This window comes from Cololabis saira, chromosome 6, assembly GCF_033807715.1.
Source record: "Cololabis saira isolate AMF1-May2022 chromosome 6, fColSai1.1, whole genome shotgun sequence".
Taxonomy (NCBI): domain Eukaryota; kingdom Metazoa; phylum Chordata; class Actinopteri; order Beloniformes; family Belonidae; genus Cololabis; species Cololabis saira.
Window position 1 is genome coordinate 26874112 of NC_084592.1, and position 21851 is coordinate 26895962.

The 21851-nt window shown below is 38.9% G+C and overlaps 1 protein-coding gene across 1 annotated transcript; it reads right to left on the reverse strand.

Moving 5' to 3' along the window:
- Positions 1–337: 337 nt before the first annotated feature.
- Positions 338–20905, reverse strand: hibch (3-hydroxyisobutyryl-CoA hydrolase). Its single transcript, XM_061724529.1, has 14 exons — positions 20770–20905; positions 20051–20093; positions 19758–19889; positions 19420–19504; positions 19239–19319; positions 19029–19081; positions 13876–13954; positions 6598–6743; positions 5832–5918; positions 5643–5701; positions 5263–5344; positions 1631–1750; positions 1359–1392; positions 338–1111 (listed from the first exon to the last, which is right to left on the reverse strand). The coding sequence occupies exons 1-14, from the start codon at positions 20799–20801 to the stop codon at positions 996–998; spliced, it is 1149 nt and encodes a 382-aa protein (XP_061580513.1). The 5' UTR covers positions 20802–20905; the 3' UTR covers positions 338–995.
- Positions 20906–21851: the final 946 nt, after the last annotated feature.

Below are 21851 nucleotides of genomic sequence, written 5' to 3' on the forward strand. Positions count from 1 at the left end.
GTTTTGCATGAAAAAAAAAAGGTTAAAACAATCAAAAAAGGGAAAAAAAAAACAAAACTATTTCATAATAATTGTAGAAATTTCTATAAGTAACACTTGGAAATAAATATATTTAGTTAGTAGGCTTTAATGTCTGAGCAGCTGCTTGGTGCCTTCAACAAAAGCACTCAGAAAAACACTGAAGTCAACATTTAGTCTTGTTAAACAGAGTCCATTAAAGAATATATATACATATATATATATATATATATATATATATATATATATATACACACATACATTTACAGTACAGACCAAACGTTTGGACACACTTCCCCACTTGAATGAGAACAAGGTATGAACAAAAAACTAAACTGTGATTTTATTCTCAGTGCTGCTCGAATAAACAGAACACCTTATCTAAAGAGAAAAAAACTAAAACAAAACTCCACAAACCACATGGAAAAGGGAAAAAAAGATCACACTAAGGAAGGCCAAACACTATTTGTGTTGAAGGCAGTAACCACATTGTAAAACCATGAATGATACTGATCTGTGTCACATCAATAACACCCACAGAAAATGTGAAAAAGCACTCAATGGTGAGATCATCTCCCCTCCCAAGTCTTCCTGTTAATGCGGGACTGCTGCTGATGGCTCCTTGAATTTACATCAGTGATTACAGTACAACGCATGTAGAAAACAATTGTAGTATCATTTTTGATTTGTAGCTGTGAAATCATCAATTAGACCCATATTTTCCACCAATGTAGAGGAAGAGTCCATCATGTTTTTTTTCTCTAGAGCATCCTATGATATTCTACCATATTCCATGGTAACAGCACTGACCAAAAACCATTTGGGTTTATGTGTTAGTCAAAAACGAACGGGCTTGCTCCTCACCACAGCAATACAGTCCTCAGAAATGGCTGCCCATGAGAGGACAGGAAGCGGCTGTTTACAGAAGGCTCGTGGAATCTACTTGGAGGTGGGAAACAGCTGCTGGCTGACAAACATCACAAAGTCAGGTCCTTCTCTCCCAGAGGGGAAAAACACTCGTCTATACTCTTGTCAGACACCTCCTCCAGTTTTGATGGGTTCCACTTGGGGTTCTGGTCTTTGTCAACCAGCACTGGAAGCGGACAAAGAAAAAAGAAAAATTGCAACCTTCAGCGGGAGTTGAGAGAAAGGCTAAGTGATAATCCTTTAAATCCAGGCAGGATTTATCTTTATTTATTTATCTTTTTTTTTGATCCATTGATAACAATAACAGTTCATATGTATCGGTAGTGTATCTTAGCTGCATTTTCCTCCCCCCACCCCCCCCTGTTTTCTAGCTCACTGTCAAATCCATTTAAAGCACTTGTATCACAACTTACCAGCTCGTACGCCCTCGTAGAAATCACAGCCTCTCTGAAACAACAAAAAGAACTAGATGATGCCCCTTTCCATTATACTCCAACATACAGCATCAATTAAACAAGCTACCCTACAAGTGTTCACAACTACTAATTACATGTTGAAATGAGAACTACATTTCAAATTTGAGTCGGTAAAAAATATGGAACAAGATTTTAACAAGTAACCCTCGGTAATTTCATGAAAAATGTGATCCAAATGTAGCTGATGAACACCAATTGTTGGTGGTTACCATGCAGGCCTGGCTGAGTCGGTACTCCATCACCAACACGTCCTGCAGGCTCAGGGACGCACCTGCCTGCAGCTGCTTGTAGGTGATCTTCAGGGACGTGGGAGACATTTTAGACAAGATCTAGAGGAAGAGAAACAAAAGATTTCTTTTTTCTTAAATTTAATTTCACTCTACTTTTTTCAAATCAGCTCATCTTTCAAGCTAGAGGATGGCAGCGAATTGCTTAGTTTGCTTGATGATAGATTTAATTTCATAACTAATGGGAGAAAAGCAGAGCATTGTGCAAATGAAGACATTGATTTTGAGGAAGAGCGGTGTAGAGTAACTGAGGAAGTGGGTTCTTATTAATATTTAATGACTTGGCAAAGGAAAGAAAGACAATAACGGCTCAATTTCATGTTGTTATGGTTTGAAAAGATGCTGAAAAACAAAGCCTATCAATACATTGGAGGTGCCAGTAACAGCAGAGTAGTTACTCCACATCACTGATTTATAAAAAGAAAGAAAAAAAAGTGTGGGTGAAGAAAAATCTTACAATCATGGGTATGAGTGCTGTTTCATAATTATCCAACTTGTTTTGCAGGTTATTGTCTCACTACTCTACATGGGCAACCGGATACTTCAGAGGGTTTGCTGTTAAGCCGGAGAAACTGTTTGGGAAAGAGCTGGCAGCTTCAAATCAACACAATCAAACAATTAGTTAAACGAAGCACTAAAAGCACGATGAGTCGGTGAAGACGAGGAAGAAGAGCACGCGGACTGTCAGTGAGATGGTAACTGAGCTCAACATTTGTATTTTGTCCAGAAAACATCTTAGATACGGATTCTCTTGTGAAGGGGATTTTGCAAATCCTGAGAAAGCATCTTGATGTGAAATGGGATGGAAACATTGAGACAGAGTTTGTAATAACTGAGATAGAGCTGACAAATGTCATCACTGTGGTTTGTTAAAAGCTTTGAAACCCCTCAGCAGGGAGTCTGAGACTAACCCTGTTAAGTCCCTCCGCCAAGGTTACTAATAATTACTAACATGTACTCCCAAAGCCAGACACCATTCCAGTGAACTATATCCCTATTCATACATCAAACACATAAGATTAATGGCTCCATCACTCAGTGTCTGTCAGATATAGTGGTTTCATGTACTTTTTGCCTGTTAAAAATGATGAAGATAGCCCCGGTGAAAGTACTATCGACCGTCTACGATACGCTGGACGCTACATCAAGTGAGTCGCCGTTCACTCACAACAACTTGTGATATTGCGATAACAATTCCTATGAAAAGTCAAGAGAGAAAAGGTTTCAGATGAAAGTATTACAGTTCAATATACTGCAGGCTGTCAAACAGTACGTTTTATACGCATGAGCATTTATTTGCACCACTGTTCCTGTGTAGTTATTAACTTGAAAGAAAGTATAATATTTACTTTAGCTGATGACGTTTTTACTGCGACTGCTGTTTGACAGATGAGAGGCCACAACGCTACATAAGACGAGTCCTTGGAGTTCAGAGTTAATTTTCTCATAGCAACATAGTCATTTATGGTGAAAAAAGACATTTAATAATAATAATAATAATAATAATAAGATATCAAGCTAACAAGCACAGTCGAAAATATTCATACGTAGGCTATATGACCTTGAAGTCTTCATCACAATTCCTCTAAGTCATTTGGCTTAAAGGCTCTACAAAAACAACAGGGTGCTGCAGCTAATCCATGACGGTAAAACCCAGGAGTTGTAAACTTAAACAACGCTGTTATGCATTTGTTTAGTAATATAATCTCCTGGAATCTATCTGGACAAGAAGCCAAACTAACCCACAGTCACACCGTGTGTCTGTCCATTAACTGCTAACGCTACAGCCTAAATATGTTATTACGTCGAACTTTGTCAGATTCCCATACAGAAATAATAAGGAAAACTGTTTATTCAAAGATGAAATCAACATGCCATTGCTGTGTTATGAATATGAAACATTTTGTCTACACATAGGGCCCGATTTACTAAAGGTTTGCGTGTGTTAAAACGTGTGCAAACTTGACAGCACCCGCAAACCAAAGTGCCAGCTGATCTACTAACGACGGGCAAAGACGACTGCGTCTCTGAAATGCGCAAAATTGCACACGCAATTCAGTTAGTACTTTTGCCCTGATGAATAATCAATATGGGGCGTACCCGGCAGAAATCCTAAATACAGGGAGGGGAAGATGCAAATTGCTCCATTTACCACGCGCAATGAGATTTACCAAGCCTGAAAGTAATTGCGCGTATTGTGATTGCGTCTGTATTTAATACGTTTGAAAGGAAGGTGCTAATCTGCTGCTGCCGTTATTGTGGCAAGGAGGCGACATCCAAAATCAAAGAATACGCAGAGAGAGAGTCTTTATTCTGCTGCATGCTATTTTAAAAATGGTTGCACAAGTTTTATTAAAGGCCACTTTTTCTTTAGTTCTTCGCCTTATATCTTGCCACCTTCTCTTATTGTGCCCCCCTCCACTCGCCCACAAGCAGGCCAAGCCTTTGTGCCAAAACTTTGTATTTTATTGATTATTTATCTTATTGAACGTGAAATCATCCTTCGTAAATTACATTTAATTAAAACCTGTGCTTATTAATCACAAAACACAGGTTAAACATCATGACCAAATCCGCTCCGACCCGGTGTGTCTGGATCAGCGCAGACAGACTGCAGCTTCGCCTGAATTATGCTTCTGCGTTAAATCGATGGCGTAGCCGACGGCGTAAGGTCGCGGTGCGGTGTGCGTCGCCGCATAGCCTACGCCGTCGGTTCTGCGTTGGTGTGACGCGGAACCATAAATCAGCCTTTAGTGTGCGCTCTGTGCGCTGTTCTGAACACTTCTCTTCTCTTCTTTCGGCCATATGATGGTCCCGTCTGTCACACATTTACTGTCAGTGTTTGCTATATAATATATAATATTTGCAATATACTGTGGACATCTGAATAAAAACTTAACTCATAAATAGATGAATCAAAGCGCTCTCCAGCTCTGCGTCTGATTGTCTTTTTCTCCTCAGATCATGCCGAGCACCGCCGGGTCACGTAAACCCGACCAATTCAATATTAAAATCAAATTCGGTCCTGTGGCCCGTTTTTCTATTTCGTATTTTTGATCTGTGCCTAAAATTGAAATATGAAAAACCAGACGTTTTTCCGTTTTTTGTGTTACCAACTGCATTTATTCTATCGCAGGTTTTCTCCGATATTGCGTTTCTTTTGGTAATGTTTAAATTTCTTTGCTGTAGTTCATTAATGTGTTTATTTGCCTCTTCCACTAATATCTCTAACTCCAACTCGTCAAATTTCATTTTGCGCTTGTGACTTGTGACTGTGCATTCCATCCAGACTCTCCATGGCGCAGAGTTTGCGCTCGCAAACCGTAAGACGCGCAACACCTCATTTAAATACTGCTGTTTGCACCTGTTATCAATTGCGCACGCAATCTTAGTTGATCACCCGCAAACCACGCTGCAACAGCACGCGCAAACTTTTTCAGTGCACACGCAATTTAGTACTCTTTATTTAGGATCTTAGTAAATCGTGCCCTTAGTCTACTTATATAATTGAATAAAGACAGTAAGACTGATTCAGATGTAGATGAAGGACGTACTTCAGCTTGTTTCTTAGCAAACTCTGAACCATCTGCCTTCAGATTCTGCATGATTCCCTCCACGCTGCTGGAGCTGAAGAGCCTGATGGGAAAGTAAAATGTGGCTTCAGAACTCTTTCATGTACTTTGTATGTATATCTCAATGCTGGTGTACAGAAATCCTCAAGAAGCTCCACTGGTGTCAAAAGCTAATACAAACATTAAATCCCGAACACGTACACCGATCACTTTTAGGAACATTCTAGTTTGTCTTTGAAGGCAGACGTTTCCAGCTAGAATAAAACATGTTGAAGCAGAGGGCCACAAGCAGACAGATACAACTCCAAAACTAAAACTGCTCATCTTTTAATTAATTTTTGTTAAGTTTGGTAAAATCCTACCTGTCAATATCAGAAATGTGTTTGTCCAAGACAAAAGGCTTGTCTGACTCCAGACTACTCTGTAGGAGAAAAAAAAAGAAGAGAAACCACAACTCTGAAGGGTACATCATTGTTTTAACCACGTTGAGATTTCACTTTATCGTTATAGGTGTGATATTTGCACGTATAAAGGCAACCCTGGTTTCTGACCTGGTTTTGGTAGGAGACCAGAACTCTGGAGACATCTGCATCAGAGGGAGACTTCAAGTCCACTAGCTCTTTCTCCAAGTCTGGGATCTAGAGATGGAGACACTGTTATGTTTAAACAAGTCTGACTGCATTTCCATTATTTGTGCAAGCAGATAAGGGCTTTCTCAGTGGTTCTCATAGTGGAAAGACTTGACAGAGGAAGCTGCTGCTGTAAATGGAGAATTTCATCAGCTTGTGAAAGAATACCAAGGACAGTGCTGTGTGGGAATCCAACGGTTTGCCCAATAAGCACATTAACTGCAACCCCTACTCCTCTACTAGTTTTATCTTCAGCAAGCAAACAGAACACCGAACACCGGACAACCTGTATTTCACATGTTGTTCCAAGAGACCTGGAAGTAAGATTCGGTTTCCTCATTTCTAATGGGGTGAAGGGTGTTTGTTTCTGATGTAGCTCTACTGTTAAATTTGTTTGACTCCTCATTTGTCCTGAAGATGAAAAAACAAGGTTACAATCTTGAGCAAACCCTGCCACCCACTGCTTTGAGATTAAGGCAACACCAAGGTAAACATTCCTGGCCTTTGGAACGCTCAACGTATGTTGGCACATGTAAACAAGACCGAGGCCACCAGTGACTCAACACCTGGCCACGCTCTGGTCCTGTAGCCAGCGGTTCACACAACCTTGAAATACACACAGGTCTTTAACTGGTTTAGATTCTGAGAGGTTGGTGTCATTTTATCTACTAAGTTCAAGCTCTATCACCTTCTTAGATTCTACAAAGTGAGTGGCAACTCCAGCTCTCTGCACATCACGTCCTTTGAGTCGGAAGCCCGTCAAGGCGAGAAACATTCCCAACTTCCCCCGGAGTCTTGGCAGAAAATGGCCACCTCCCACATCCGGGAAGAGCCCTGGCAACACAAAACGCAAAGCACTGGGTCAGTGACGCACAGAGACTGACTTTGACCAATTTAGAGCTGCGACATGTGGAAAAAGTCACAATTTTCTGAAATAATTTAAAATGTTGTCTAGGAAACAAAGTGGAACCTCCCTATGATATCAGTCCACATTGTCCAGAAGTGACTTACGTGTTCTGATTTGGTACAGTCATTGTAGTGTGGCTAGAAATGGCTGCTGGTACATTATAAAGAGGTGAACATGCGTCTTCTGAGCATTTGAGATGAATTTCATTACAATTAGATGCTTTAATTCTTACAGTATTCATATTATATTTTCACTAATGTTTCCAGTGTGGCCCTGCAGTCGACTTGCAACGTCACAGGCCTGAACCCCTGGTGAAGACAGCTGGGACAGACTCCAGCAGACCCCCGTGACCCTAAATAGGAATAAGCAGGTAAATGGATGGATGGGTTGGTTTCCACTTGATGCCCGACAGGAAATGAGCTTTCACCGGTCCAACTTGGTTCTCTGACAGCTCTTTTGTTGTGGCATGAGGCACCAGAGGGGGAGGTGGGGAGGGATTAGATGAGTTGACCTGATTATCATCTGAAAATGTAATACTATAAAATGTGGCAGATTATGGCCCTTGTTCAGAAAGCTAGTGGGACTGAATTTAATCTGTTAATCCTGCCTCAGGAGGGGCTAATGCTTATGCATTAAATATGGTTATTGAGTGTTTGGACAGAGATAAATGAAAGTGTAGATAAACAATTACTTGTATAGTTAAAAAAAAAACACTGTTCATTTGTCCTGCTTCACACGAATCCTTAAAGTGGACCGACAGAAGTTTTTATGAACAACCATCGGCATCATTTTCAAAAAGGGGAAAACGTCTGGACACTCTATTTTTTTAGAAATGCTACTCAGAAGGAAATTGTTGAGGACCAATTTACTTAAATAGATCAATTGTGTGTATTTTATGCAGCAGGTCAATCTATGTGGGATTAAACCAAACACAAGATTGCAGATTTCTTATTCGTGAACACGAAAGAACATGCAGTTCAATGATGTGGATTACTGATATGTTTTCTTAAAATCTTCCAAGAGACCGATGCCCAGAGGAATAAGGTACACCAATTGCTTTTTCTTTTCTTTTTTTAAATGGTAATTGTTGTTCCTTAAAAATTTGCACAAAGCAAAAATGGAATAATGAACAAGCAATAATTCATGATAAGCAACTCTTTAAAAGGCAATGAAAGCAATGACGCAATTCAGGTTTTAAAACGTTTACTTTGTGGGTTAGATACCTCTGGGTGCTCATGTGTGACTGTCACACCCTGGGTTTGACGTATCATCATCTCCAACGGTTACCCCTACCGTGTTTACTCTACTGGATATATAAATACAAAAATTCTTACGTATACATTTTAAACTCAAGAAGCCCGAAGGTCTCTGAAGTACATTTCTGTGCTCCACGGAAAGATCCGGCCTTCAGCTGCTGTTCCTATGGCTGGAGCAGAGTAATAACTCTTTACCTCTGTCCAGAATTCTCTCTATTCCCACAAAAATGCAGGATGAGTCTTCTTTTTGGACTAAATAACAAATTGCAAATGGGGAAAAAACACAATATAGTGCAACAGAAAGGTTGTAACCATGTCTTTAAAGAAATGCATCACTGTGTGCTGCATTTTTGTTGTTTAAAAATAGAACGGGTCTGTGGCCTGAAAAATGTTGAAAATCCTTGTTTCTGCCTGAGAATACACTTGGTGGGAAACATCTATATTTGGTAGCACTCTTATAAAGTTGTGACAGCTTTTAGAATAATAGTTATTCAGTATTTAGAGCACACCTGCACCCATCAAACGTGTACAGATCACATCCTCTGCAATCAGGCTCACGGCATCATACCATAATTAACCTCATCAACAATGAACTTCAAACTTGTATGAATGACTTATGTTGATGAGCAAATACAAATCCACTCCCATCTTGTACATCATTTAAATGTAGGTCAAACAGAACAATTAAGTAAAGCAGCATGCATAATTAAATCAAACTGCTTTTACAGGATTCAAGGGCATGATTTCAGTTTGTGGCGGTAGTAAACTAGACACATATCGTAAGAGAGACTGAGGATTTGACCTCAGGACCAGGGCTAAAATAAGTATGCACAGTCTGCGAGGCAGCTGTGCCCCACTGAAAAGAAGGAGAATGCTTATGGAAATGGTGCAGTGATCTGACTGCAGAGTGGACATCCAGATAATGAAAATGTTCTGTTTTCTTTATTCATGGTGATGGAGGCATAACTGGAAGTGGATTACTTCATCAGTCATACCATAATCAATAATAATGTTAATGTTACCCAAATCCTCAATAATCTTATATAATTTTATCCAACTATCCAATTCAAGGGATAGCACAGTAGTCCCCCCCCCCACCGGGACTGGAGTTTGTTTTCTTTTCTGTAAATAAGTGGCATTAATATTTAGGCTCACCCTAATGTTACTGAACGTGATCATTCAGCAGAAATACACAATGGGAAAAACAACATAATTATGTAAATGGAGTAAATGAAAACGAGGCTATGGTTGCAAAAATCAAAACTTGCAGACACATCCTAAAAAGATTTACATTTTTGCTCATCATTTCTACCCCAAACAATCAGTTCTTAGCCAGTACAATTCAATTACTGACCATTTTCCTCCCGCTCCTCATTCTGGCCTGACATTTGAAAAAAATCCCTCACAACTACCAGCCCGCATCAAGAGGATGCTCTGCCTCTGCCTCTCCCCCAACCCCACCCCCCCGCTTCACTCATTTCCTGTCGCCTGAGAACATAATCTTCCTCGTCACCCTGCTCCTAACATCCAAATCTAAATCCACTGCACACCCTGGCACATCAGATGAAAACTGCTTTTAAAGTCACGGCCCAGAATGCATCAGTTTCATCTGCATGTGTGTATTCATGAGTCTGTGTAACATGAAAGATCTTGAACATGAAAGTAAACTACTTGTAACCTAATTTCAACGCAGCAGCAATTATCGGGGTCCACACAGAGCCACGCACGGCTGAAAGGTTTTAACAACACCCTTCTGTGAAATTCAGCATACACTGCAAGAATATCACAATGATCAATGGAGTTGGGATTGTTTTTTTTTTTTACTTGTATATATCAGAAAATACTGACCACTGAGCAATTTGCTGCTTGAAATCCTACTGACATCAAGGTACATTAATGTCCTAAAAGAAGACAAACCCTTTCAAATGAACATCAGAGACATCTGAATCCATCGTCTATCCCTAAGAAGTAATTACAGTCACTAAGAACGCAGGGTGTACATTTTTCTGTCAGGTCACACTTTCAAACGATGAGAAATAAGTACAGTATGATCGTACTCTGCATATAACTCCCTCTAACATTCAAATGCAGCAGCACAACTGTAATAAGCTGTTTGGATTTACATAAAAACAGGCTTGTTTATGCAATAATGTTGGCTGTAGTTTGTTGGAGATTTGTTACTAATCTCCTCAGCTCCTCAGGAGAAGGCCATCTGTCCATGAGTGTCAATTAGCTACAGAGCTAACCATAGATGAGTGCCGTAGCAATGGTCAAATGCACTCAAGGAAATGGCTCAGGTACAAAAAACAGAAATGAATTGTTCATGGTGAAACAAGAAGTTGAGTCATTCATGCTCTTATACTGTAAGACATCTGTTTGAGATTGTTTAGATGAAGTAGATTTTAGAATTCATATACGTCTCTAATTTCTTTTCATCTTTAAAGGCTGCTTATGTCTTTACAATTTACACTTTTATCAAATGTAAACACTGCCATTCAGTAATCACGACACCAGCTTCTGTACCTTTTCTGAAGGGTTAACCTGTGTATTTTTACAAGTATTTTAATTATCAGACTAACTCCACATAATATTATGTGCACCTTTAGGTTCATAGGTACTGTCAACAATCTAGTGACAGCAGTTTGCATAGATTAGGAGATTACAGTTTTTCATCAATTTTTGAAATTCACAAGAACCAATTGACTGTTTCCAAACCCTACAAACTGATTGGTAAACATTTAAACATTTTGAGGCCTACTGGTCTCCAAATGACCTGCAGTATTCGTTATTTACAGCTGCAGATAAAGTCCGCACAGATGTGCAGACTTTATCTGGGAAATTGGAAGCATGAATACATTTGGTAGTAACTCTTCAAAAACAACATAAGGAAAGCAGAATGCACAACTATCTCTGAAACAACTTGAAACTGATATAAGTAAGTCACAACCACCTATGGTGAACACAAAACAGATTACTTTTGATTTCTGATTCAACTGAATCTTTATTACAAAAACAAAAAAAAAAAAGCCCCCCTTGACTCACTAATCACTACTGAATAGCAGTCTCTCTCACTTATAATGAGACTTCTGCATCTGCCAAGACATATTCTGGCTTACTCTTCACAAGTAAACTGCTCAGGAAGTTGTCTCAGATTTGAAAGGTGACTTCCCAAAACTGCATTTTTCATATTTTTCCACTCATGGATTTTTCTCATGTTCAATGGGAGTGAGATCGTGGTTGCTGGAGGGCCATTTAACAATCATCCAATGTTTGAAACAACCATTCTGGGGTGTTTTTGTGCTCTATGTCATTGACTTGTTCAGGACATATGACTGAGGCTGAGCTACGTGACACTGGGCTGTGTGTTTCACTGCAGTCCTGAGAATTAACTGAGCCCTGCACAGACTCAAGTCCCTTGTGTCAGTTATAGCTAAGCAACCACGAATTATAACCGAGCCCTTTCCATTTTTCATATTAGGTATTGTGTTCCTTCCTTCTGTGGACATAAGGCTTACAGTGGGTACGGAAAGTATTCAGACCCCTTTAAATTTTCCCCTCTTTGTTTCATTGCAGCCATTTGCTAAAATCAAAAAAGTTCATTTTATTTCTCATTAATGTACACTCAGCACCCCATCTTGACTACAATGAAACAAAGAGGGAAAAGAGGGACAAATTTAAATGGGACTGAATACTTTCTGTACCCACTGTATATGACACCTGAAAAGGCTCCAGTTAGTGTCTACAGGACATTCTGCCACAAACTTCAGTTTAAAACTTTAAAATCTCTAAAAAAAAAAAACACCTCGGTCCCTGAGCTCGTCAGTCAAGTCCAGCATCAGAAACCTGGGGGTGTTGTTCACTCATCACTCTCCCTGGAGAAACATTCAAGAAAATTGTCCAAAAATTGCTTGAATCATTTGAGGAACATTTCAAAGCGAAAGAAAATTGTTTCACGCACTGATTTGGAGTTGACTTTACATTCTTTTATTTTATTTATTTTTTGATTATTCTAACTCTCTTTTTACTTGTTTTAACAAGCACTCCTTAAACCGTCTGCGGATTGTGCAAAATCTAGCAGCGAGGCTTTTAACTAGCGCTAGTAGATGGCAACATATCACATCATCCTCTCTGCACTGGCTTCCAGTCAAACAACGCATAGATTTTAACATTTTAGCTCTCACTTTTAGAGCTTTTCACAAACAAGCCTAAAAATACATTTGTGATCTTTTAACCCCTTAATCCTCAGCTCGTTCATTTCGGTCCTCAGATTGCAAGAACACATGTTAAAACTAGAGGAGATCACGCTTTCCAATCCATTGCCCCTCGACTATGAAACGCTCTACCTCCTGTTCTGCTTTTGGCCAATAGTGTTGACTTATTTAAAAAACAGCTGAGGACATTTCTACTCAAACAAGCTTTTAGTTGACTGGGCAACTCATCTTTCATTTTAATTGTTTTTTGTATTCATTTCTTTTGTTGTTGTCATTTTTTAACATTAAGCTAAGCCTCTGTGCTTTAACTGATTTCATTTTAGTTCACTCCACATTTTATTGTAAAGCACTTTGTGAATTTATCTGCGAAAAGCGCAACAGAAATAAAGATTGATTGACTGATTGATTAATGCTTGTCAACATGCACTACACAAATTTAAGGTCTGGTTTTCCTACAATAGTTCAGTGGTGCCCATTCCAGTCTTTGAGGTCTGCTGCCCTGCATGTTTTAGATATTTCCTCCTTCAACACACCTGATTCAAATGAATGCATCACCATCATGCACCATCATCAAGGTCTTCAAAAGTCTTTTAATGACACATTCATTTAAATCAAGCATTTTTCTAGTGCGGAAACATAAAACATGCAGGGCAGGGCCCCTTAACATCTCCAATTGGAGAACACTGCAATCCTGGAATGAGTTGTGGTCTTCTACTGTCGAACCTGCACTCCCTGCACAAGGTAATACCCTCTGTAAACAGCGCCCACTCAACCCACTGAGCTGCTCAGATCATTGAGCTAAACCCAGCTAAACCCAGCTAACCAGTGGTAGCTCGGTGGCACCTATGACCACCTTGACTTTGAAGTTCAGTTTGAATGTTTCCCCCAGTACTTTGTCTTCCATCTGCACTCCCCCACCAACTAACCTGGGGTTGCATTTCGTCTTACAGCCACATCCCTGGCCTTAAAAACAGGCATATTGGTTCAATGCTTTATTTGTGATATTAAAAAAAAAAACATTTCAACAACATCCCATGACATCTGAACGCTTCATGTCCCTCTCAACTAGACTTATCTTTACTTTTAAAAGATAAAATATTCTCATGAGCATAGATGAAGTTGGTTTGTTGTCTGTCCCTAATTGGACCTAATTCTATTCTTTATCTCAGCCAGTTCCAATAGAAAAAAAATGTAAATAAAAAATGTCAGGAAAAGGTGCACAAGCGTTGTAAATATAGAATCACACGGAAAAATGGAAGTGTCATCTCCAGTGACATCTACCAATTAGCAGCAGATTCTATGATAGACCAGATGTTTTATATCAGTCTTTTAAGTCACATAAACAGATGTACTATTCTATGAGGCAAAAATTACTGCAACTGTTTTTTTAAGTGTTTTCACAATTATAACATTTCATTCACTACTGGGAAAAAAACAAACAAAAGAACAACACCTGTGAACTGCTCCCGGGACCATTGCATGGAAAAAAGAATCTCTTTTTCAACTCCATCACACAGATCAGTTTAACAGTTTACTTTAATGACAACAAGGTCATTGATTATTAATAACCCAGAGTAGCAGGAGAATCTTACCGATGGCAGTCTCAGGCATGGCAAACAGCGTCTTCTCAGTGGCCACTCGAAAACGCCCGTGAACTGATAGACCTACACCCTGTAGGAGGAGAAAAGACAAAAAAAAAAACAATAAAAATAAATCCAAAGCTCAATATAAGATAAAAAAAAACACAAGGTGGTTAAAGAGAAAATCCAGAGGTGGAAATAATGTCATGGAGAAGGCAGAAAGTTCGACAGAGAGCTGAAGTTTGAGAAGGAAAAATTAAGTGACTGAGGTAAAAGTAAACCAGGCTGACCCATATTTTCAGGGTGCAGTTTGTTACGAAAGGGTTTCACATTGTTGCTATTACAGCTTCCACATTTTCAGGAAATCAGTTTACTGAACTCAGGCATATTACGTCTCCAAGGCTTTGGTGAACCATCGAAAGCATCAAATCATTGTAGTTTTCAATTTTAAACATCGCTCTTTATCTATGGAAATAACAGAACCACTAAAAAACGATCAGGCTTTATGTGGTACGAAAACTCTGATGCAGAATGAGGCGCTGTTTAACCTCACAACCCTGAGTTTGCCCATAAAAGTAGTAGGATATTGTTAAGTGCTGTGTTATAAGACTAAACACCAAATAAGAACATGTTTCCAGATCATGCTGTTAAAGAGTTGCTGCAGTGGAGATGAATTTCTCAACAGTTCTCCCTGGCATTATCTGATGTAGCTTTGCATCATCAGAAATCCATGTGAGGTATATGAAAAAGAGTGGGAAGCATTCATGGTTCATGCAGAACATTTTACAACTGGTGTAAAGAGGCCAAGTGACAAATAATATTCTTATACATACTTCCAGAGAATGTGACATCTGTTTGAAAATGCACAATGGCTCTGTGACTTTCCACATCATTCTCACAAAAAGTATTTCCTTTTCAAACAAATGCTGCACAGGCTCTGGAAGAGGAAAGCCACATAGCACAGATCAAAACCTGGTCTCACGCCCAATTTGGCACCCACTGTTCTAATCTCCTCAGGCGACAAGGGCATTATTAAATAAGGACTGTTCACCAGGGGACAGAGATTGGAATCGCACAACTCTGCACAAATATCCATCAAAGGCACAGCGGCAGCTCTGCTGCCCCTCTGTTACAAACACTCTTGATTACAGCGTGTTCTGACTGCAAGGAGCCTGCTGTCTGACTAAATGTTTGACATTTTAAGCACAAACTGACATAGACACTGTGTCTACTTTGATATAAAGCAGAGCAGACACACATTTACACAAAAACATTCACAGACCGTCATTCCAGGTATTAAAACTTGAGGAGCAATAAATGATGCGCACGAGATGGCATCTTTGTGACGGTGCTTGTGTGAGCTGCCGATGACAGGCGTTTACTCCCTGGCGATTTGTTATAACCAAACACAAGAATAGCCACTCTACGTGGGAGATCTGTCCTGAGCTCAGACCACATCTGGGAACACGTACTCTAATGCTTCTTCAACTTTTCCATATATAGAACTGGCTTGTTTCTATCGAGCATGCACATTAAACAAAACTCCCCTTGTGGATAGGTTCTATCAACTTTAACTTTCTTGCAGTAGAAAGCATGGACTTCAAGTAATTGTTATTTACAAGATCAAGGGTCTATAGGAAAAAAAAAAAAAAACAGAAAAAGCAGCGCAACTTAAGAAATATTACAGCTTTGAATGTTTTTCTGATGGACAGATGAAGGAATACATTTTTACAATCATGTGACATGAACCAGATTCATGCACTTAGGTGTTTTTGGCATCTAGGATGTTACATTATTCTGCCTTTTGTTATTCTGACAAATAAATTACAGCTTATGTCACTTTTGGAAAGGATAAAGTACATATTATCATCACGATAACTCTGTAAACACTGGAAATTGAGCAAACATGATTATTTTTTGGCTTAGTCTTTTCCTAAAAGCCTATAGAATTAGCTGATCTTTCTTTTCTTTTTTAAAAGACAATCAGCAAATGAGTCAGACAAGCAATTGATCCATGAAAACTTTGATAATTACACAATATTCATTTCACTCAATAGTAACCCTTTAAAAGACATTTTATCTGTTCATCTTTGCTCCATCGTGCTGGTTGAGAGGCAGCAACCATATGCACTTTCAGATGCAATCAGCAGAGGGACAACATTAGACACAAGTACGCACGCACGCACGCACGCACGCACGCACGCACGCACGCACGCACGCACGCACGCACGCACGCACGCAAGATTATTCACACACAGAAAGCATTCAAGACAGTTGTCTTCCCAGGTGTAGACATCCTAGGAAATGTAGCGTCAGCTAAGACCATGAAATGCTCAAGAGAAACATAAAACCCAAGACCTGCTTTTCATACCCAATAGGCTCCACTGAGCATGTTAAATTATAAAGTTCATGATTGTAGTGACAGAAAAAGTCTTAACGAGGATGTTTCTTTTGGAAGACTTGCCGGGAGAAAGCTTATTCTGTCATAAAAGATCCTGGAAGCATGACTAAGGTTTTCCAAACTGAATTCAGGCAAATCACATGAGCTCTTAACTATATCCTATGGACAGATGAGACCAAAGTGGAGTTGTTTGGCTTTAACAAGTACGGTTTGTTGGCAAGGGTCACAAATAAATCTAGCAGCACGTATGTGCAGTCAAACAAAACATTCCAGCAGAAACACCTCATCCTGTGAGGACAGCTGTCTGACATCTAAAGATTGTATCAAACTATGCAACATGACAATGATCTGAAGTACACCAGCAGATATATAATCACACTGGCTGAAAAAATTAAATAATCAAGGTATTGGACAAGCTTAAACAAAGTGGAGTCTTTAAACTGCCTGAAATGATGTTGCGGGACAGTCAACCGTGAATAAGTAAACGTCCCAAAACCTCAGTGAACTCAAGAAACGCTATGAAGAAGAAACAGCCGAGATTCCTCCACGACAATGTCAAAGGCCAATCAAGTCAGACAGGAAACAACTACTTCCAGTTGTTGCTCCTGGAGATGGGTCAACAATTTATTCAAACAAGGGAGCACTTAGTATTTTTTGTTGCACTATCCCTGTTAAAAACGCTCCATTTCTGCATCCACCACTTTACCTCATCCTCTCCTACAGTCCAGTATACAGTTCTTTGTCTGTCTTCTTGTCTTTATATTTATTTTTTACCTTTTATATATATTCAAGTTCTTGATTTTTAAGAGGAACATTTCAGCACACCATATACTTGTTGTGATTGTGCTGAGAAACAAACACTGAATTCACCTCTATTTTTTTCCCCACTAAATCCACTCTTGGTTGCCTGTGATTTGAGTGTGGAGAAAATGTTGTGGGTTAAAGATTGAAGTTGATTAAATAAAACAATCCAAAAGAAGCGTATTTGCTGTCCTATTATGATGGATACGTGGAAGTCATGGAAGTCAGCGGCTTTTTAATCTAATCTCGAAAGGAAAAACAACTATAAATAGATTTATGATAAATTTGTACATTTGCTATGATAAATATCAACAGACCAGATTTCTTTTAAATCTTTTCTTCTATTTAGAACTGTGCCAAACATACTTGGTGGCAGATCAAGAGCAAACAAACAGTATTTTCTAATGTATTTTCTGCATCACTTGCTGACTGCATGTAGGTTAAAGTTTACGCTGCTATAACTGCACAGCATTGCTCACTGACATGGTTAATGTACGCTAAACAGCTGCAAATTAATAACATATTCCCCTGATGATCATAGTGATCATAGCTTCTACCAGAGCAAGTTATGAATGAAACATACATTACCATGGCAACAAAGGTAGGACCAAAAAAAAAAGATTTGTGACACTGAAGCCTCTGGTTTTAGACACCACATACCATGCTAACCCATTAGTCCCTCTTCGTAGTGTGGGTCACTGCATTGCAGTAAAGGAATATCGAAGGCTGCATGTCACAACCAAAGCAGCAGCACATAGACAAAACATCTGAAGAGCAGCAGTCAGACACATGCGAGAAAAAAACCACAAACATTTGAGCACCGAAAAAGATGATGCCAATTTGAAGAGCAAAAAAAGACCTATCAGGTGTACCTTGGCGCACTGAGCTCCTGCCAGCAACACACTCACTGGGTGCGGGTTAATTTTGGCAGCGCACAGTGCATCTTTGTGCTGCAATAACATAGTCACACACCTGACCTGGTTTTGCTACTCTGTTAGGATTTACTCATTGATATGATGGATTTTCTAGCCCCACACCTTAATCATGACAAACAAATACCTCACCAAAACCCTTACCCAGGCTTTGAAATAATCCTAAAATCCTTAATCCCAAGAGTAAATCCTAACAATGAACAGCCAACCTCTACCTGCGAGACCCCATGGCTTCATGGTCAGGCAGATTAACATTCCCACCACGAGTCATAAACATGCGTGCGGACAAAGAGAAATATGATGAGTAATGAGCCTGAAGATACTTGGAACACTTCCAGAGTAAAATAACAGTAAAAGGTCACATCATAGAACATGGTGATTTGAATGTGACCTGGCCCTGTTGGTCAGTGCCAGCTAAGTTTTTCATCTTTTCATATGTCCCAAATTCTTTTTTTAAACTGTGCATGCAGCATTTGTGCTGGATATGAGATTAAACAGCAACTGCAAACTAAATTTCGAATAAAAAAACAATAAAAACTTAATAGACAATTAGCCAAGAATAATAGTGCTTCTTACTCCAGTCTTGAATTTGACCTATGACACCATCCTTCATTCAAAAATGGACTCTTCTGCTTCAATCTCATGTTTACACATTCCGACAAAAAGTGCTGTTGGTTACACAAAACACGTTACATAACTTTGGTACTGCAGAACAATCCAGATAAATAAGCACTGATGGTTGAACTACATTTTTCTCATAGTGGAGCAAATGTATCAATTTTATTTCTAACAATATCAGCGATTTGAAGGTTAAAACCCATTGCAGAAACAATGCTATATGTACTTTATGTTCCATCCAATCAAAAGCTACTTTGCCGCTGGTGGCAGGTAACAAGGGACCATGGCCCTTCCCTGACACCTACTGGTATAGTTTATTATCATACTCCAAACATAGAAATGTGTTTTTCGTATTTAAAAATGAAAAATATCAAACTAAAACCTCATTATACAAGACACAACATGACACTTACCCCTCCCATAGTTATCCCGTCAATGATGGCAATATAAGGCTTCCTGCATTTTCCTTGAAATGTGAAACAGGATGTGTAAAAATACAAGAATATAAAAATACAAGAGACATTTTAAATATGCAAACTGGCAAAGTAAAAATGTTGTTTAAAAGTTTATAAAACAATCAAATAACAAAATAACAAATCAGGCAGCAGAATCGTAAAGCATACCTATAGCGTTGTTCAGAATATATTCGTCATGAAAAAAGTCCTGCGCAAGAGAGTCGCCAGCCTTCCCTGCTTCTGTTACCGCTGGGGGAAAAAAACAACAAAAAACACCAGAACAGTGATGAAGTGACATTTGTGCCACAATCAAGCGGGTGGATGCTCCACAGACTCCACCGCTGCTCACCTCTGATGTCCCCACCAGCACAAAAAGCCTTTCCACCTGTTCCTTTAATAATCACAAGGTCAGTCTCATTGTCTGTTTCCCATTTCTGAAACACACACATAAAAACAGAAAAAGATGCTCCAAAAATTACTCCAAAAATAAATAAATTGATGCTAATACTGAATGTTTGTAATTTAAACTGAATGAGTTTTATTTTTCACTCAGAAATTCAAAACTAAATATTCCAACAGTAAATCGAAACACATTTTGGTATTAATCTATCTGGCTCCCGAGAACATCAAAGCTTTGAATCTGTTCCATATGAAGAACAAATTAACGTGGCTTTCAACGTATATCACCTTGAGTTGAGGGTAGATTTGACGGATCATGTTCATGTTGAGGGCGTTGAGGACTTTGGGTCTGTTCATGGTGATCACACCGGCCCGGCCCACCTTCTCCAGAAGAACGTCTGGTTCAGCACGACTTGACATCTGATACATTACAGAAACAACAAACACCCAAAAGGTAGCTGAAATGACTTAGAAAATACAGAAAGTGATATAATCTTTAACAAAACAAAACAAAAAAACACCACAGTATTTACTGAAAGCATGTTACAGTTACAGTAAAGCATGTTGGTGCATTTTCTCACCATGTGACCTTGGATTCGTTGCAATCTGCAAAGGGACTTTAGTCTGGAGGTAGCAATGAAATAGTAGCAACAAGTGTTAAAAACACAATCTGGATACAATGCATCTAAAAAAGTCAGTTAAATTAGGGATTAGTTTGTTGGATTCTTCAGTTCAATATTTCAGTTTAAAAAAATTGTTTTAAGTACTTTTAAACAAATAATAGAGAATTACTCTTTCAGACATTAAATCAGACACTATTTAGTTAATCAGATGGGAAATTACTAAGGCTACATTTAGATATACTTGGCATTTCCTTTTTGGGGGTTTTGTTTTGGTTTTTAGGGGGGCGGGGTTTGTTTTATTTTTTAAATCTGTGTACCAGAATTATGTTAGCCCCTGTTTCTACAGGACTACATGTTTGGAGGTTGATGATCCCATATTTGTTTTGGCCTTTTTGTAAAAATAAAAGTTATTTGAGAGAAAAAAGAAAAAAAGTTACTGTTACGACCACAATGTTTTCTACAAATACATTAAAGCGTCTGCAATTTATTTACGTCAATTTAAAGGTCATGTTATATAACTGTCATATGATAACTCACCCAAGTTAATCATAAACTTTTTTTATTATAAAAATGTATCCGAAAAAAGGGTCATAAGTCCTGCCTGTCATATCATTGTAAGAGAAAATCAACATAACGGCACACAAGTTACATTACAATCCTCGTCGACTACCACATACCTGTAAGCAGACGTAAAAACCATTGAGGACATTGTTATTTTCAGTTTAATTTCGTTGCAGTTCTGCTTTTTTCTCGTTTGTACGCCTGCCTCAGTAGAAAGTGTAGAAGTGTAAAGCAGCACTGCTTCCTGGAGGAGGAGCGGGCCGGCCTGATTGGTGGATGTGGGAGGCCCGGGGGGCGTTTACACATGCGTTTACACCGCCGAGGAAGACCGTTTATAGACTGGAAACGCCACATGGAGACCACATTGCCATCTACTGACTCATGAGGAATACTGCCCATCTCCATCAGCACTTTCAACAAGAAGCATTAGTCCAGGAAAATACTAATTGAGAAGGTGCAAGGTGTTTCTTCATATGGCTAAGCCAATGATAGGTTAAAAGAAAAACAAAAATATGTTCTTGACAGTACAAGTGACTAGCATCTCCAAAAAAAAAAAAAAAAAAAAAAAAAAAAAAAAATATATATATATATATATATATATATATATATATATATATATATATATATATATATATATATATATATATATATATATCCATCCATCCATTATCTATACCCGCTTTATCCTTTGCAGGGGTCATGGTCATTTGCAGGGTCATGGGGGTCTGCTGGATCCTATCCCAGCTATTTTCAGGCGAGAGGCAGGGATTACACCCTGGACAGGTCGCCAGTCCACATATACAGACAAACAACCAGACACACTTGCACTCACACCCACTGGCAATTTTGAATCACCAAAAAGGTGGAGGAAACCGTAAATCTGGAGTACCCAGAAGAAACCCACGCAAGCACGGGGAGAACATGCAAACTCCACACAGAAAGACCCTGCTGGGAGTCGAACCGGGGACCTTCTTGCTGTGAGGCAACAGTGCTGACCACAAACACACACATATATATATATATATATATATATATATATATATATATATATATATATATATATATATATATATATATATATATATATATATATGTGTGTGTGTGTTTGTGTGTTTATTTTTTGTACTTCTACAAGTGACAAGTGTAGTGAAGTTTTTGAAGTTTTTTTTATTACACCAAGTGGATATAATACAAATAC